Source organism: Cyclopterus lumpus, chromosome 6 (genome assembly GCF_009769545.1).
Source record: "Cyclopterus lumpus isolate fCycLum1 chromosome 6, fCycLum1.pri, whole genome shotgun sequence".
Taxonomy (NCBI): Eukaryota; Metazoa; Chordata; class Actinopteri; order Perciformes; family Cyclopteridae; genus Cyclopterus; species Cyclopterus lumpus.
Window position 1 is genome coordinate 21,042,478 of NC_046971.1, and position 19,206 is coordinate 21,061,683.

Consider the following 19,206-nt stretch of genomic DNA (forward strand, 5'->3'; position numbering starts at 1 on the left):
ATACCGCCATCTCTTCCCTCTCCTCTGGAGTTCAGAGTCTGTCCATCTGGAACGTCCTCCCCCCTCTCTCTCCCTCGGTCCCGTCCAGGCCGAGAACACAGGGGTGAAGGCCAACACCAGTAGGGGAGAGACTGCTGGAGAGACGGGGGGACGTCAGCGCTATAATGAGTAACAACATGAAAGCTGACGGAGGGAGGGAGCGAGGGAGGGAGGTAGTGGAAAAGAGATGAAGACAGAAGAGTAGAGGGACTGCTGGGGACAGAGGGAGGGACGAAGGATAGAGGGAATGGATGGGAAAGGAGAGGACTGCAGTGTGAGAGATAAAGCGGCAGCGGAGCAGTTGGGGCCCTGTGGTCCTCCACTCCTCTCGTTGGTTTTCATTCGCCAGAGAAGAACAGAAAGGAGGAGGAGGAGACGGGGGTTTGAACAGCGTGTGTCGGCGTCCGCCTGCTCCTGCCTGTTTCTCTTTCTCCCCCCACAACTACTTTTTCGCCCTCTTTTTTTCCTCTCCAACCCCCCTCCTCCCTCAACCAGCCATCCTCCCCATCTTCTCTCGAGGATTCTTCTCTAATTTAACTTTTCATTGAAATTTTCCTCGCTCCCCCATCCCCGTCCTCCGGTTTCTCCCAGTCTGCCATTCGGCCTTGTCTTGCCAGTTCCCCTCGCGGCCGACTGACAAAGACACCGTTAAAAAGCCGTGTGATCCTCCATTTTAGCGCCAGCCACGCTCGTCAGAGGATTAGGGTTCTTTAATGACTCTAATCTCTCCTCCCCTTCTTTCTCAACACCACCACCACACACACACACACACACACACACACACACAAACACACACACACACACACACACACACACACACACACACACACACACACACACACACACACACACTCTCAAAAGTTGATTTCTCCCTCTTGCTCTGACGCGCTCTTGTTCCATCTCTTCCTCTCCTCCCACTTTCCCAGCTCACAAACTTTACCATAACTGAGTCATACTGGTGTGTGTGTGTGTGTGTGTGTGTATAATGACCCCCACGTGTCGAGGACAGCTCTGTGAAGACACATGTTCACTGTTTGTTCAAGGGGTTCATTCACACCCTCTTCCTCTGCATTTTGCTCTGCAGAACAAGTACTTTGAATGTATTCGTTTCCATGACTAACCATATTGGGTTAAGTGCTTCTCCACGGTGCATTTACAAGGATAACATGTATCACTTGTGCACATGAATTAAGGATGCTAGTATTGATTAATTTGGCTATTTGTCATTTCCTACCGCAGACATTTTGACATCTCGCAGAGGGAAAGCACAGATGTAAATATCAAATACATCTCGGCTGAATTCCATTTCGCTGCTTCACTGTCGTGACTTACTGGGACACTTGAATACAGCAGAGTAACGTTACTCATCACACCTTTGACACGTCCAAATGCCTGCTAAGATTACACCTGATCATTTTGCCTGACGTTGATCGACTTGGGATATACAGTAGGTTGAGGTTTACATGCATAGAGGTGAATGCTTGTGTTGTGTTGTCTCTTATGCTGAAATCTGTCTCGTGTAATAATGTCTCATACAATACTCTGGACACTGGATTTTGATGAAACTTGATGAAGTGACTTTCTGATTGGTCTAAAGCAAGACCGCCTCATTCTGTGCGGGTCGACCCACAACCCGAGGGTCGAATTTACTCGTAAACATCACAGGTACGGCAGCTCAAAAAGTGACAAAGCAGCGTTAAGTTATTAATAACTTCCAGAGACATTTCTCTTGTGTTTCATTTTTATCCGACTTTAGTTTCTCCCAGGCATTCATTTTAATCACTGTGTGCAGGGCTCAGGGATGACATTGTTTGTGTCCTTTCACCCCGTCAATACTTTCATGCACTTCGTCATCCTCCTCTCTCCCTCTTTCATACTTTCAATTTTTCTGTCTCCCCCCCCCCCCCCCCCCAATCTGTCTCTCTCACTCACTCTCGTTTTCGCCCGCTCTCCCTCCCTCTTGCCTTGCTGTTAGGCTTCCTGTTGATATCTCAATTTGTTATGTTTTTCTAAACCTTATTTTCTAGACAAATTTATAAGCCATGCTTTCACAATTTTTTTTTGAGCCCAGAACCCCCTGCTGATTTTTATTTGCTCATCGCAGTGCCTACATTTTCTCTGCGATCGATTCATCACAAGGATCCGTTTTCCACCCCCTCTCTGCAAGGCGTAATACACAGTAGACTCAACACACACACACACACACACAGGAGACACAAGATTGGAGGTTGAGGTAAAACGGTGCCTTGGAGAGGTTTCTAAAATTATCAGCAGGAACTTTTCTTCGTGTGTCTTTGCATTTGCAGACACAATGGCCTTACGAAGAATATTGGCATACATCTTTTCCCAATCTCTCCATCATAATACTCTAGTGACTCTAGGTTCTTTATTTTATTTAGTATTTGTTGCTGGCCTAATTGATAAAGCTATCAGATAAAAACAAAGGGGAGGGCGCGGGAGGGGGGTGAGGGGGAGCCCCCATGCTCCCCCTCACCCCCCTCCCGCGCCCTCTTCTTTAAATTTTTCAGGCAAATGCTAAATAGCCTTACTGCGCTGCTTCACAGAGTGGACAAAGAAGAACAGAACAATATCAAGCGTTATTCAGTTCCCTCTTTTGTTGCCTCAAATCCATTCTGAAGTGTCTATTAAAGGAGTCGTGGCCTTTTTGTCGCCCAAGCGCCAGACTGCACAGGAGGGGGGAAATAAGGGGGGGGAAGGAAAAGAGCAATGCATAATCTCCTATGTATGACAGATAAAAGGAGAGAATATCGCCATCTTTCCGCTCTGCTCTCCACATCTCCTAATCGCTTTTCCGACGTTTCAATCTGCCAAGGCCCTAATGAAAATATGATGAGGCGGATCTATGGTCCTCGGGGACGGATGGAGGGATGGGAGGTTAGGGGACGGGAGGGAAGGGATGGAGCGAGGGATGGCTGCAGAGGGAGGATGAAGGGAGAGAAAATACACTCTGTCCTTATTTCTGGGCTCCGTCGGGGATACATAGTTCTTGGAGCTTTCTATTTAGATGTTGCTGCTGCTGGAGTGTGTCTCGCTCTTCTGTTTCATTCTCTCTCTTTATCTCTGCCATCCTCATTTTCCCTCTGTATATATTTGTGTGTGTGTGTGTGTGTGTAACCAGGATAAATGTGTTTATTTTTTAGTTTATGGTCCCTTTTTCTCATTTGAACTCCCACCGGCAGCCTCTATCGCCTTCCAAGAAAGATGTAACTTCTTCTTAATCATTCAATTGCTCCTTGTTTTACCCCCACTTTTTTTTATGTCTGCGCTCGCCTATCTCTTTTTTTATTATTATTTCTTTATATATCCTGCAACTGTGTACAAAATGTGTGCATATGTGTGTTTTCTTGCTGAAGATGATTACAAGGCTCTTTCTTTAAACGTTGTGTGCCTGTTTCCTTTTCTGTCAGATGGTGATGATGACCCAGCAGGGCTGTCCTGGGTGCCTTCCTCGCCTTCCAGTAAAGACGTGGCTTCGCCCTCACAGATGCCTGATGGCTGCTGTGACCTCGGCATGGCCACCGGCGGCGAGGAAGAAGGAGGCGCCGGTCTGCCGTACCCCTGCCAGTTCTGTGACAAGTCTTTCAGGTATAAATCCTTGCTTTCCTTTGCCTCCCCAATATGCTGGCGGTTCCGTCTCGGTGCACGCGACGCGTCATAGACTATGACACTAATATCATATTTGGCTGTTCAGCTGCCTCCTCATATGCTGAATATCAATGTGTACATGAATAAACAGTATTCTCAATATTGCCATGGTAACATGGCGCACTAAGGCAAACAGTGAAAGGAATGAGGTGAATACATTTCTCACATACATCTCCAGGGACGAGCTAAGACCCACTTGAAGAACAGCTGTCACACACACCATGAAGTCATCACAATGATCCTCTGCATTACTTCTTTCACCAAGCCGTCCTCTCTATTCCTCTCTTTCTCTTATTATTGCTAATTAGAACTACGCAGTGATTTTAGAAATTGTTTGAATTTCAATTTGCTTTTGACACTAAAGATGACCAGGTCATAATTATCAAAGAATGATGAGTAAAAGCAGCACAAACCAGCAGTCACGTTAAACTTTTAAATCATTTTTTTGTGTTTTTTTGGGGGAAATGTGCTTACTACTTAAATGTATTGTGGTTTGGAAGTTTTGTTTTTGTCAACCAACCTCGTAAACTTCTGACTGGCATTCAAAGGAGAGGTCAATAGTTTGCATTGTGAGCCTTTGTGAATGACCCCTGTCTGTCTCCTCAGCCGCCTGAGCTACCTGAAGCGCCACGAGCAGATCCACAGCGACAAGCTGCCATTCAAGTGTACCTTCTGCAGCCGTCTGTTTAAGCACAAGAGGAGCAGAGACCGCCATGTCAAACTCCACACAGGTAGATACTCATGAACAAATGGGTTGCAGATCCACATTTATATTGAGGAACGTGGTTTTTATAGATAATTCGAGAACAAAATATCTATTTCTGATCAAATCACCTCTCTATGCTAATTGATACAGGAGACAAGAAGTATAGTTGTCAGGAGTGTGAAGCTGCGTTCTCCCGCTCTGATCACCTGAAGATCCATTTGAAGACACACAGGTAACTGTTATGAACTCGTAATATGGATGAGTCTTTCTTTTTATTCTGGATTATAGTATTTTATTTGATGCTTCCTATTTAGATCTAAAACCTTTTTTTAAAACCATCATTCACTCCTCCAGCTCCAGCAAACCGTTTAAATGCAGTGTGTGTAAGCGCGGCTTCTCCTCCACCTCATCACTGCAGAGCCACATGCAGGTAAACAGCTGTTTTTATATTTCTGTAAATATAACAAAATATATTTTCTACATTTTCTGTAGATATTGCATGAACATCATTATTATAAATTAGTTTTGCCGTTGATAACAATGAAAGTTTAAATCTGATATCGGGACCGCCCTTGTTTGTATTGTCGCTAGTGCAATAAAAAAAAAAGTTACGGTGGCAAATAATACAAATTAGGAAGGATGTCTTTTTTTCCTAGGCCCCTTGCATATTATCATCATATGAACCCTTTTGGCAGAATGTTCTACAACACATGATTCTTTAAATCCTGGCTACCCTCTGACTCTGGCAGGCTCACCGCAAGAACCGAGAGCACCTTGCGCTGAGGAGTGAGCGGGATGGAGGGAAGAAGGGAGCCGAAGGAGATGGAGACCTGGAGCAGGACCTGTATATGTGTGATTACTGCGAAGAGACGTTCAGCCAGACGGACGAGCTCGAGAAACACGTCCTGACCAGACACCCCCAGCTGTCTGACCGCGCCGACTTGCAATGCATCCACTGTCCGGACATCTTTCTGGACGAGGCTTCTCTCCTCACGCACATTGAAACGCAGCATGCCAACCGCAAACACAAGTACTACGGAGTTGCTTTTTGAAGTTGTTAAACCGCTGATTTTCATTCATGTGCAATGATGGTGTGTAACTGGCATTTTACTGGCCCTTTTTTTTCCGCCTTCCCAGATGTCCAGTCTGTTCGGAACAATTCCCATCCGTGGAGGATGTCTACTGCCACTTAGACAGCCATCGCCAGCCCGACTCTTCCAATCACAGCGCTGCCAGTCCTGACCCCGCGCTGGGCAGTGTGGCCTCAATGAGCTCGGCCACTCCAGACTCTAGTGCCAGCCTGGAGAGAGGCTCCACGCCGGACTCTACCCTGAAGCCCAGCCAGGGCATCGAACGAGGCCGCAGGAGAGGCACGGACACCGTGGATGACATTGTGATAAGCCTGGGTCATCAAGGTGGAGGTACGGTACAGTCAGTCACTTATCTACGGAGCAGCCAGTCCAGTTACATCTATGATTTAATGGCTGACGCTCGGTTTAAACGTTCAGACTACCTCTGTGTATTTCTAATTTAGCGGCTTGTCTGTCTATCTCCAAAGGAGGGGCCAGCTGGGGTAAAGTGACGTACTCTTGCCCTTACTGCTCGAAGAGAGACTTTCACAGCCTGGCGGTGTTGGAGATCCATTTGAAGACCATCCATGCAGATAAGCCACAGCAGAGCCATACATGCCATCTCTGCCTCGACTCTCTGCCAACACTTTACAACCTCAACGAACATGTGCGCAAAGCTCACCGTACCAGTGGAGGAGCCTTGGGCACATCGGGGGCGGCGGCTTTTCCCCTGCTGCAGTTCACTAACGTCACAGCGTTCCACTGTAACTACTGCCCAGACATGTTTGGAGACATCAACTCTCTGCAAGAACACATCCGAGTGTCGCACTGCCTGCCCGGTGGGATTGTGGCGGGGTCCACCACATTAGGTGTGTTGTTGGAGAAAGCTAGTATTTGGCCATTGTATGGAATATATATCTATGCACGCACATTACCCTACTGTGTCATAATGTCATTTGAAGGAAACACACCTTGCTACCTAATTCCTCCTTTCTAGAAGGGAACCATGCCTTCTTCTGCAACCAGTGCTCCATGGGATTCTTGACAGAGTTCTCGTTGACGGAACACATTCAGCAGACGCACTGCACCTCCATCGCAGGGGGCGGAGCTGCATCTGGAGGAGCGGTGGCCAAACTGGAGTCTCCTGTACTACAGACTGCCTCGCAGTCCTTCATGGAGGTGAGAATTAGTCAAGAATTACATTTCAGAAATCATCTTTCAATCAGAGTTGAAAATCATTGGTGGTGGCCTGTCTGACTTTGCACACGTCTCACCAATCAATGGTTGAGCTGATAAACAATAAGCTGGTTCCTATTTAATTAGGTTGTTTCCTTTACTCTGTCATGAGCCCAATTAAGTGTTAAATGATGCATACTCCTCATGTAATTATGATAAATGTTAATTTTACTCTCTTTATTATTTTCTGAGTTGAGTCTGCCGTAACGGCGAGTACTTTCTGGTCTGGTCTGAAATTAAAATCATGTTTTATTACTTACTGCTTTCTCGTTCCCTATTTTTATTTAATGCAGACTTGACTGACACAATTTTCGACCAGAGATTCCACAATTCTGTTAATCATCAGTCTATTATTTCTAAACTTAAAAGTTGTGATAATGACTTTAATTTATGGCCTATGATTGTCTCTTTGTCTTTCTCTTCTTCTCTCTTTCTTTCCAATGTTCTCTCTTTCTCTAACTAAACAACAGTATTTTGTCAATGTATAATCTTGAAAAGGTAAAGTTAAGAGTTGTTGTCCACGTACAGGTTTACTCCTGCCCTTACTGCACCAATTCTCCGATCTTTGGCTCACTCCTCAAGCTCACCAAGCACATAAAGGAGAACCACAAGAACATCCCGTTGGCTAACAACAAACGACAGGCAAAGGTTGCCGAACTAAGCCCCGCCTCCTCTGACATAGAGATTTCCTCCCCGAAACGCCACAGACTGGGAGGGGACTCCACCCCCTCCATGGGTAGCAACGGGGACTACCCGTGCAACCAGTGTGACCTGCGATTTACCAGCTTTGAGGGTTTCCAGGCCCACCTAAAGTCCCACCTGGAGATGCTGCTCCGGCGCCAGTCCTGCCCCCAGTGCAACAAGGAAGACTTTGAATCCCAGGAGGCATTGCTTCAACACCTGACAGTGCACTACACCACCACGTCGACCCAGTATGTGTGTGAGAGCTGCGATAAGCAGTTCTCCTCAGTGGATGACCTGCAGAAACATCTGCTGGACATGCACACGTTTGTCCTGTACCACTGCACTCTCTGCCAGGAGGTCTTCGACTCCAAGGTCTCCATACAGGTGAATTAAACGTCTTCCTTCCTTTGGGTGGTACTTATTTTCCCCTAATATTCACATCAGCGCATGCGTTTTTAGAATGTAATACATTAGTGGGCTTATTTTTTTACCACTTTCTGACATTTAGGTGCATTTGGCAGTGAAGCATAGCAATGAGAAGAAGCTGTTTCGCTGCACAGCCTGTGCCTGGGACTTCAGGAAGGAGTCTGATCTTCAGATCCATGTGAAGCATAACCACCTGGGCCAGAGGTCAGGCCTCCCAGGGGGGCTTGGAGCAGGTAATGTACATCTTCCCTGGTATGATGGGCTAAGTTTCATTAGAAAAGTAGACCTGACTATCTGGAAACAAGCATGATGATCTCAGTAGTGAGAAAACTAAGCAAAACAAATGACGTGACAGAATTATTGTAAGGTAGATTGGGCTTGAATCTACATATCTTGAACCAACTTCTGTCTCACAGGACTCAAGCCCCGGAAGTGCATCTTCTGTGGTGAGACGTTCGGAACAGAGGTGGAGCTCCAATGCCACATCACCACACACAGCAAGAAGTTCACGTGTCGCTTCTGCGGCAAAGCTTTCCAAGCCATGTCGCTGCTAGAGAGACACCTGAGGGAGAAGCACTGCATCTTCGATGGGGGCAGCATCACTGGCAATGGGGGTGGCACGGGGAGCGCCGGGAGTCAAAACGGGACGCCCAACGGGCTGGCGCAGACCTCCAAGCGAGGAGGCGGAGGAGGAGGAGGTGGAGGAGGAAGTGGTGGCCACGGAGGTGCAGGAGGCATTGAAAGAGCAACAGTGGCTGCGGCCGAACAAGCCGACCTGCAGAACATGCTGCTGAAGAGTGCAGTTGCGGGAGGAGGAGCTGGCCAGGGAGGAGACACAGTCAACAGCCACGAGGCAAGCGGAGGGGAGGAGGAGCTGGACAATTCAGAGCCCATGTATGCCTGTGATATCTGCGGGGCAGCCTACACCATGGAGTCGCTTCTGCAGAACCACCGACTGCGTGACCACAACATCAAACCGGGAGATGATGACGCTTGTAAGATTTAAACTTCTTGTTTCTACCCTTTTTTAATAATTTTGTACAGTTTATTACGGGACATAACACATGTCTCTCTGTATGTGTTGTATGATGATGATGATGATGATGATGATGAAAGTAATTTCACACACCAGGTTCTCGAAAGAAGAAGGCAGACTTCATCAAGGGGAACCACAAGTGCAACGTGTGCTCCAGAACGTTCTTCTCTGAGAACGGGCTTCGTGAGCACGCTCAGACGCATCGCGGCCCCGCCAAACACTACATGTGTCCGATATGTGGCGAGCGCTTCCCCTCTCTGCTAACCCTCACTGAACACAAGGTGCTCCTCTCAGGCCTGTATACGTGTCTGGCTGTGTGCATGTCGTTTGAGGTGTCGGGGTTTCCGCATGTCATTTGGAGGTTTACATGTAGGGAACAAGTACAGTCAGTGGATACCCTCATGGGTATAAAGACACAGCCGTCTTCTTTTGTTTTTCTCTTTCTATTTTCTTTTGATCGCGAAGCATCTTTGGCTGCTTTGAATTTAGACTGTTAAACTGTCCTAAGAGAGGCAATTTGTGCAGCACCACACTATGGGAAAGAAATAGTGACAACAAAATGTATTGCGTAATTTCGCCACAGTCAGTCATTATAACAACCGTGTATGTTTCTGTATATGCTTCTTTTCTTTTATAAAAGATCACTCGCTACATTTTGCATCATTATGTTCATACTTTCGGTGTGTCTTCCCTTTCTGCAGGTGACCCACAGTAAGAGCCTGGACACGGGTAACTGTCGAATCTGTAAGATGCCCCTGCAGAGTGAGGAGGAGTTCATCGAGCATTGCCAGATGCACCCTGACCTCCGCAACTCCCTCACCGGCTTCCGCTGTGTCGTCTGCATGCAGACCGTCACCTCCACCCTGGAGCTGAAGATCCACGGCACCTTTCACATGCAGAAGCTCTCTGCTGGCTCTACGCTGGGAGGAGCTGGAGGAGGAGGTGGGAATGGCGGGATAGGAGGAGGGAACGGTTCTGCCTCTTCATCCCCTAACGGGCAACTGCAGCAGCACAAGTTGTATAAATGCGCCTTCTGCCTAAAAGAGTTCAGGAACAAAGGGGAGCTGGTGAAGCTGGATGTCAACGGCCTGCCTTATGGCCTCTGTGCTGGCTGCATGAGCAGGTGGGTGGATAACTCATAAACCCTGTGGATAATGGTGTGTGTTCTTACAGAGACACTTCAGTTAACAATACTACACTTTTTATGTTAAATCAACAGCAACCCATCAGTACAACTTGTGCCATAGAGTTTTACACATGATTAAGTTATTGCTGTCACTGTATGTTCTACATACAGCCTTAAAGGGGGGGACGTATGGGCTGAATTTAGTTTAGCAAACAGCTACTATTACTGAAAACAGCTAAAAACGAATAAAATGTTCAACCAAATCAGGGGCACGAACGGCCAGAGCCCCAGCCAGGGAGGACGTGCCACGCCAGGGGACACGCAGGGAGAGAAGGCCATGGGCGGGCTGCGGTGTCCGGAGTGTGGGGTGAAGTTTGAAAGCGTGGAGGACCTGGAAAGTCATGTCCAGACAGATCACCCTGAGATCAGCCCTGAAACCAGTGCAGCAGGAAAGAAGGCCGAGGCTTCACCTGCACCCAAGGTGAGACAGGATAGACTGAGACAAGACGCAGAGATAAGTGCTTTTATGGACTTTGTTGTATGAAACTTTCTACTCAAAACCTCTCAAAGTCTTTGGTGTTGCATTTTTACGAAAATGAGGAGAACGTTTGGTAATGTGAATAAATAAAGAATGTGTCACTCAAATACTAAAACCTAGAACCATATTTACATCTTAAATGGCAATACCTCTGTAGTGCTTCTTAAGAAAAACATCTACACAAACGAACAGAACTGAGAGTCCAGCGAGGTAGATGAAACATTACCCAATATAATTGTGTCCTGTACTTTATTTAAAAGTCACGTTGATAAGAAAAACAGTATTTAAAAGATGGAGACATTTTCAGGAGACTCAAAAATCACAGTGAACTGTGTGTGTGTGTGTGTGTGTGTGTGTGTGTGTGTGTGTGTGTGTGTGTGTGTGTGTGTGTGTGTGTGTGTGTGTGCATGTGTGTGTGCGTGTTTGCGTTGCTGCTTTTCTGTCTGTAGCTTGCATACGTGTGCTTGTGTGTATGACGGTGTGTGTCAGCTGAGCCCCACTGGGTCCTGCAGCTGGGGCGTGCTGAGGCATTGTGGGAGCTGTTCGTTCTACTTGATATTGACAGCCAGGCTCCCCGGGACTTGCCACGTGTTTATGTGTGTGTGTGTGTCAGAGGCAGTTCCCAGGGACCCTCTGTCTTACCTGCACCTTTGTTTCTGCTTAGTCTAACAGCACAAAGCAGACAGTAGGATTTGTGTGTGTGTGTGTGTGTGTGTGTGTGTGTGTGTGTGTACTCTAGCAGGCTGAAGCAGCAGAGAGATAGTGGAAGTGGGGCCTTTGTGTATTTTGTATGTGTTTGTGCATGAGTGATCGCTGTGTGCTATGAATGGATAAGCAGAGTCTCTGCTTCTCTCTCTCTCTCTCTTTGTTTCTGTGTATCTCAACCTTGTTTCTCTGGCTCTTTATCTCTTTCGTCCTCTCTTGTCCTCTTTTCTTCTACAACCTTTCCCTACGTTTCTTTCATCGCTTCTTCTCTTAATCTTTTTCCTCTTCACCACACCCTCCCTTATTCATTTCTGTCTCTCTCTCTCTGCAGAGGTATCGTGTGTGTGTGTGTGTGTGTGTGTGTGTGTGTGTGTGTGTGTGTGTGTGTGTGTGTGTGTGTGTGTGTGTGTGTGTGTGTGTGTGTGTGTGTGTGTGTGTGTGTGTGTGTGTGTGTGTGTGTGTGTAACTGCAAAACGTGGACTTTCAGTATTGCTTAATTAGTGTGAGACTTTGTGGGGTTCACATGTCTTGTATGTTGGGGTGAGTGCCATTTAATAAAATAAATAAAAACATACAAATAAATATTTCTTACGCTTATCCTTTAAAATAAATAGTTATCACTAGAAAATGCTTGTATACCTTTTTCATTCTGATTTACTTACTTTCTATTTACAGGTAAATCATTACTATGGCTACAATATGATTAAATATATTTATCAAAACTAAATATAAAACATATATTTTTTAATAAACTATTGTGCTTTCACAAATATGATATGTTGCTTTAGGGTACAAGAGTTTTTGTATTTTAGTTTTTTTCATTCGAAAGATAACGTTGTTCCTGTGCTTCTATCTTCCAGAAAAAGACCTACCAGTGTATTAAATGCCAAATGACGTTTGAGACGGAAAGGGAGATCCAGATTCATGTCGCTAATCACATGATCGGTGAGTGAGGCGCAGCTCTTCCACCCTGTTTGTGTTTGTGAGAGTGCGTTTGTGTGGTGATGCATTTTGGTGACTGTGAATGTCTCGTGCTTCGTGTTTTTTTCCACCTCTCGGTTTGACACCGCTTCTATTGCACACAGTTGATATGAACACGAGCAGATACAGCACACACACACACACACACACACACACACACACACACACACACACACACACACACAGAGTGTGTGAGACACACAGGTAGAATGAAGAGCTTTTTTTGACTTGTGGGCTGCCTGGACCAGCTGTTGTGCGATTTAGCCCGTGGCTACATCTTGGAAATCTCAACATACAAAACAGTCGACATTACAGATAAAACTTCATCTACCAAATGTGAAACAAGACAAATCTTTCTGGAGCCACAGTGAAAAAAACATATAACTACACTAAACTAGACACACCTGTCACTTTATGTGAGGGTTGATAGCTTGTCCTGGAAGAAGTCATACATGTGATGCTCTGATGCTGCTGCAGATGTGGCAAATTAACACTGAGCAAGTGATCTATATATACTATATATATATATATATATATATATATATATATATATATATATATATATATATATCACTTTATATACTGTATAATGTAGGTAGCTCCAATATATATTTATTTATTTATTCATATATATATATATATATATATATATATATATATATATATATATATATATATATATATATATATATACACACACATACATATAACCCAACAGCCCCCGATACTGTTGCACTGTTGGAACAATGTAATGCATTTAAAAAAATGTGTGCATAATGTATAGGTAAGCTTCATCATTGAGAAGCCATTATATTAAGGGCTGAGAAAAGGTTATATAAAACTGTTTGAGTGCAGCTATCTAGTGTCTAGAAAAGCCCTGTGTGGAGTGTGTGTGTGTGTGTGTGTGTGTGTGTGTGTGTGTGTGTGTGTGTTTCACTAAAAACTACCTCTGTAGTTTGGAGTCTATGTTCTTTCATGAGCTTCCCCTGTGACAGTTTTTTCAACTCGCTACTAATTTGCTGCCTTAGCATCTCTGTCGTCATGGAGATTAACGAGGTGGACCTGCGAGGTGTACTGGGGAGCAAACGCTCTGCATCCCCCCACTCTCTGCCCCTCTCGCCAGACCTGACAGGCACTCCCACAGTCACCGATGTACTCCGAGGTGTGTGTGTGTGTGTGTGCTGACATCCCTCTCAGTCGTCTAGTAATGTCTGGAGACGTTAGAGGAAACATAAGTACGGCTGGAGTAACTTTTAATTCCTTCCCCCCGTGAACCATACACACACACACACACACACACACACACTCAGTCTCACACACACAACCATATGCACAAACACTGAGGAAAAACTCTCCTCATAAAAGAACACACATATAGTTTCCCCCATCTCTTACCTACTGTGCGTCTTCTTTGCTCTTTACTGCATTCAGGGAACAACTCCCTTTCATTCTTTCCGTTTTGGTCCTCCTCTTCTCCTCGTGTCCCTCAAACCTTCTCTTTTCTTTTCCCTGTTTCTCGCCTTCTTTGATCTCTTTGCATGTCTTCTGTTTTACTTCAGTTTCCTCCACCCTGAGAATCGATCTGCCGTTTCGCACACAGCACACACACACTCAAACACACACACACACACACATATGCATCACTACACAGTGTTGACACTTTTGGGTTAATTTACGTGCTAATTGTGTGAAAACGTAGCACAGATTAATTATAAAATTGAGGCAGATTCTTCTTTGACAGATTGCCCACTTTCTATTATTACATTTGTGACACCCCCACCCTGACAAAAAGGGCGCAACGATCTTATTTGGAATGAAAAGCATTCGAGGTTAGAACATCAAGAAGAAGGTGTTCATTTCTCCGTCATCTTTCATTTCGTGGTTCCCTGTCGGCCTTTCATTTCGTGGTTCTCCGCGCGCTTTAATCGCATCTCACAGTCATGAAGAAGCTCAAACATCCGCTTCCTCGGTTAAGCAGTATTACATTTCCCATTCATTAAGCTAAATGCAATTGGTTTCAACTGGGCGTCAACATTTGAATGCAGTGTATCCGCCCTGTTCCTTTCTGTTCCTCCCCTCCTCCCCTTCAGTACTCTTCCTCTCCTTAATCCTCACAACACCTCCTATCATCACCTTTTTGTGAAGGTGCCACTGTCTGTCTACTAGTCCCATTGCCGTTCACTCACATTCAATAACTCTACTACTGGCTGGTGTGCTTGTGTCACTTCTGATATGATCACATGGTGCAGAAACACCCTCCGGCATTAGACTCCCTCTCAGCCCGCCTGCCCGTCTGTGTGCCACTGAAACGCGTGTGTGTGTGTGTGTGTGTGTGTGTGTGGAGAAGAAGGTGTGAGGAGGTCTGCCTCCCATCCAGTCCCTGACGATGACGCGTTGCGACTGGTTGAGGGAGCCGAGAGGAGGGAGTTTGCTGTTTGCTTATCGAGTCCAGAACCGTATGATTGTCACATTGCTCCATGGGTAATATGTGGTGCCCCCCACGGTCCTGTTAATTACACTGTCAGGAAGGGAAAGAGAGACAGCATTCAAGCAGATAGAGGGAACCAAGGGTCAAAGTGAGGAGTCTGCAGAGGCATCCATGTGGCGCCACAGTTTTCACTACTTATTGCTTATCATGTATCTCCAAAGCAGTATTTATCTTACTTACTTGGTGCAGTTATTCATTTTACTCCCAAATGGTGTGTCTCCACATTCAATAACATAAAGACCCCATTTTCAAAAGTTGAGAAGGGTGGCACCTTTTGAGAAAGAAGTGAGGAACGTGTCAACTGAGGCGACAACAACTGTCTACGCAGTTCTGGTCTTGAAATAACATCCAGAGTCCTTGTTATCGGAGGCCGAGATAAAAAAATGTACCTCGGACCCGAGAATAAACCTTCAAAAGGTACTCAAGACCACTACAACACTGACACACATACACCAACCCACACACACACACACACCACACACACAACACACACAGTTTAAGTCCATCTCCCACGCACTGATCAGAGGAGTGAAAGGCCATTTTTGCCTCGGGTAGCAGCATTTGAGAATTATTTCTTAGGTGCTTTTGTGCATGAGACAACAGGGCAAGTACAATACACTGCACGTTCATTTACAGAGTAATATTTACAGGTTACAGTATAAATCACAACTTCTGTATTTTATAAATATAATAATACGGATAGTTATACACATATATACAGTATTATATAGTGATAGTGTCCATTCATTTGTTTCTATGAGACAAAGAAGAACTCTGTCTATCTAGGTTTGTGTGCGTGTGTGTGGGTGTGGGTGTGGGTTGGGGGCATAACCCACCTCTGTGTATGTGTGTGTAATCACAGAGCTGTGTGCGTTCGTTTTTTCTAGCCCCCAACGTTGCTGAGCAGGTGGGAAGGGAATGGAGGGCTTGAGGAAGTAGAGATGAGAGGAGAATCTAGAAAGTATTTATTTGTGTTTTTGGCTGGCCACACTGGGGGGGGGGCTTCATGGGAGGAGAAGATGCGAGGGGGGTTAGCGGAGAGATGAGAAACAACAGGAAAAAAAAGAAAGAGGCAGAGCCGAGGGTGGTGGAGGGCAGCACTGAAGAAGAGGGATGACAGTAAACTTCAGGGTTTTTATCTCTGCGTGTAGAGCTGCTCAGTCAGCTAATTCTGACCAAAAAACAACAACAACAAAAATCAACACCACTCTCATGTCTATCTGCAACCCAATTAAAACACCTTTACCATCGAAATGTCTATCTTTTGCCTTGAGATAACCCCCACACCGCTCTATTTCATCATCGCCAAGACTTCATAGAGATCATAAGGAACGCAATGGTTCCCTCTTCTGTAATGTGTGGTCTAATTGTCTAAGATGCCCCCTCCTCTCATTGTAGGAACTTGTCTATATTGTTTGTGTGTGTGTCTCCTTGGACCCAAACTGCAGCGCTTTTTTTGGCAGGTTTATTGTTTTCTGCTGTGCAGCTGCACATCATGAAGAACTTCCCTCCTCATGCGATAGGGTGAGGTGAAGTTGTGTGTGTGTGTGTGTGTGTGTGTGTGTGTAATACTGTCTGTTGTCCAGTTTGGCCTGTAAAAAGCAGCTCAATCTGTCCCTGTTGAGATGTCGAATTTAGATCTGGTTGCAGTGATGTAGTACCAAAACAAAATTGACTGACATCCAGCTCGTGATTTTCAAGCAAACCACCAATATAAACAAAATTCTGTTGTTGCTTTAAAATACACAAATGCAAGATGATGAATACACCCTGGCTCTGTATGTGTCCTGTGCACAATTACCAATGAGAATGTTTTCATTTTGCAAGGGTATCCTTCTTCTGAGAGCCTACAACTCAAAATGGAGTCTTTGTGAGGACCACACACACACACACACGCACACACATCCCTGAATAAGGTCCTTGACAGCATGTTCTGAGTGTTGCACGCAGCCACTAATGCTTTACTAATCACCTCAGTCTAGATTTCACAGCATGAGACCTCGCTTCTCAAACACATGTAGTCGCACATAGTCGCTCTCTTTTTCTCTCTCACACACTGACACACAAACACACTTATATGTGTGTCTGCAGCAAACACGAGCCATCCCCAAACACTTTGTCACTGTAACCCTTACTTTGATCTGACAATTATACACCATCCTCTCTCTCTGTCTCTCCATGCTGGCGACAGCAACAGCTTTGGTAAAAATGTCCTGCTCCAGCCATTACTCTCCACCTACTAATCTCCCCCCTCATTTCCTTTTTGTTTACCTCCTTTTTGTCCAACACTACGGCCTTCAGCTGTGACAGCAATAAAAAGTCTGCTTCAAGCCTTAATTACATATCTTTAGTTATGCTGTCGCTGCTGAGCGTGTTGGCCATATTCTATAGTTACTACATCCTGTATGTAGGCCACACCGGCACCACAGACATAACCGGTGATAGAGGTTTACATTTCCATACTTTCACTATGCGAGGTAGTAATAAAGGTTGCAAAGACCAGCTTTGCCCTCTAAGTTGTCTTCAGTTATGGAGAAATGTTGTGTTCACTATCAAGGTATGAATCAACTTGTTGCCTCCCCCACACACGCCACGTTCACACTACGTATTACTAACCCTGCCCATTCTCTCCTCCGCTCTCCCCACACCTGCCTATTGGATGGCCCGTAGAAGAGCCCACCTGTCGGCCAGGTTTGTCCCCTTTCTGTCTCCTTAGCTCGCACTATGAGCAAGGCAGCATTGTGCTGTCTCACTGCCTGCCCATCAGCATTTCATTCTCCTGCTTTTTAATATCTAGATGAGTGCTCGGTATGTATTGACTTTGATTCTGTGGTATTGGATACAAGATACTGCCAAATCCAACATTGTTAGCAACCATGTGCAGAAGCCACACTGCATGATGTGGAGAACCTTGGAAGCAGCCGAACTCGGGCTCAAAGTTGCTCACTAATTTCTCAGGAGCAGAAATCTATTTGCATAATAAAAACAGTCTAAACTGTTTTCAGCCGAATCCCTTGGTGATGATTTTTAATTTGACAATTTGTAGTCACATTTTTGCACAATTACCCCTCACTTCACCTCAACTCCTCATTCACCCCAATTCCTGCTGCTAGCTGCATGCTTCATTGTCCTCCCCACCTCATACACACAATCACCACACGCACACACGCACACGCACACACACACACACACACACACACACACACACACACACACACGTGCCTTGAAGGTATCGAGTGGCCACTCACCTGGATCTAAGTGCTCCCCGTGGAGTGTGGTGGCTAATGATGTGTCCTCAGCATGAGCTTTACTTACCTATTTACATCAATGCACTCTAATAGCGTTACCTCGCCTTCCCTATATTCACATTCTTCACAGATTTGATGATCAGTAGTTTGGGGGGGCATAACCTTTTAAACTGTGTTCTTGTCGGACAGATACGAGAGTATCTTGTCGGACAGATACGAGAGTATCTGTCCGACAAGTTCCCTCTAAATATATCCTTGTCAAATAGCATGACGTGAATAAATTCAGGTTATTTTCACTTGAACCACCGGCGCCTTCACTCTTCAATCTGCAGATGGAAAACTGTGTCGAGCAAAGCATCGGGTGAACTCCGCACACTTTGATATTGTTCCTTGAGGTTGCCGATTCAGAACAGTCAATCTGCATTCAGCCTGTCTGTTCGCCTGCAGTCAAATCTGTGATGCGCTTGACTAGTAATGCCGGGCTGCTGTCTAAGCAGCCGCCCCGAGGGCCCCTGTGTGCGTCTGTGCACATACAGAAAGATGTGTGAACACCCCATGCCCCACTCCCCATTTTTTTGCTTTTACACACACACACACACACACACACCTATCTGTATTTATGTGTATGTGGTAGTAAGCAGGGTCTGGTGTGGTTACTTTGTGTCACTGAAGACTTAATGAGGCGAATAAGAAGCTTTTAGAGTCAATGGAGGTGGATAATGTGTGTGTGTGTGTGTGTGTGTCCTTGCCACCGGCTAGCAACGTTGTTGTTCTCTTCTGCCCTGCTGCACCTGAACTAATAAGCTACAGACTACTCCAGCGTCTGCGTCGTCGGTGTGCGCCCGTGTCTGCACTAATGCTCTGGACTGAAGGAAGAGAGGCCTTTATTTTTCCCGGGGATTACCGGTCGTACTGGAAACTGATGTCACGGCGCAGCATTTCACAAATAAGAGAGTGAACCGAATGTCTGTACTCCCTTGTAGAGCAACAATGTGGAAGTAGACGGCGTGTGAAAAAAAACCAAACAAGCCTTCTATGAAGTATTGACGGAGCACTGCTAATACTGTCCCAGGCACACGTGTCCTTTCTGGGAGGGTTTCTATCACCACAAGTGAAGACATGTCTTCTCAGAGGAGGGTGCTTAACTATCAACACATCGATCAGTCGCTGTTCCCAAAGAAAAATCTGAAGCGGGTAAACATTAAGAGTCATGACATCTTGTGTGGTCAAAGAAAAAGAGCATAATGGTAATTTTAA

The 19,206-nt window shown here is 45.6% G+C and overlaps 1 protein-coding gene across 2 annotated transcripts in view; it reads left to right on the top strand.

Moving 5' to 3' along the window:
- The window catches only part of znf423 (zinc finger protein 423), a 131,036-nt gene that overhangs the window by 56,927 nt on the left and 54,903 nt on the right, over positions 1-19,206 (top strand). For both annotated transcript variants that reach the window (XM_034534868.1, XM_034534869.1), the window contains exons 4-18: positions 3,468-3,645; positions 4,312-4,436; positions 4,562-4,643; positions 4,766-4,841; positions 5,161-5,441; positions 5,549-5,832; positions 5,970-6,350; positions 6,479-6,660; positions 7,246-7,785; positions 7,910-8,060; positions 8,244-8,822; positions 8,960-9,144; positions 9,565-9,986; positions 10,257-10,470; positions 12,093-12,177. In XM_034534868.1, coding sequence (XP_034390759.1) covers positions 3,468-3,645; positions 4,312-4,436; positions 4,562-4,643; positions 4,766-4,841; positions 5,161-5,441; positions 5,549-5,832; positions 5,970-6,350; positions 6,479-6,660; positions 7,246-7,785; positions 7,910-8,060; positions 8,244-8,822; positions 8,960-9,144; positions 9,565-9,986; positions 10,257-10,470; positions 12,093-12,177 — 3,765 coding nt within the window. The remainder of the gene's footprint in view (positions 1-3,467; positions 3,646-4,311; positions 4,437-4,561; positions 4,644-4,765; positions 4,842-5,160; positions 5,442-5,548; positions 5,833-5,969; positions 6,351-6,478; positions 6,661-7,245; positions 7,786-7,909; positions 8,061-8,243; positions 8,823-8,959; positions 9,145-9,564; positions 9,987-10,256; positions 10,471-12,092; positions 12,178-19,206) is intronic.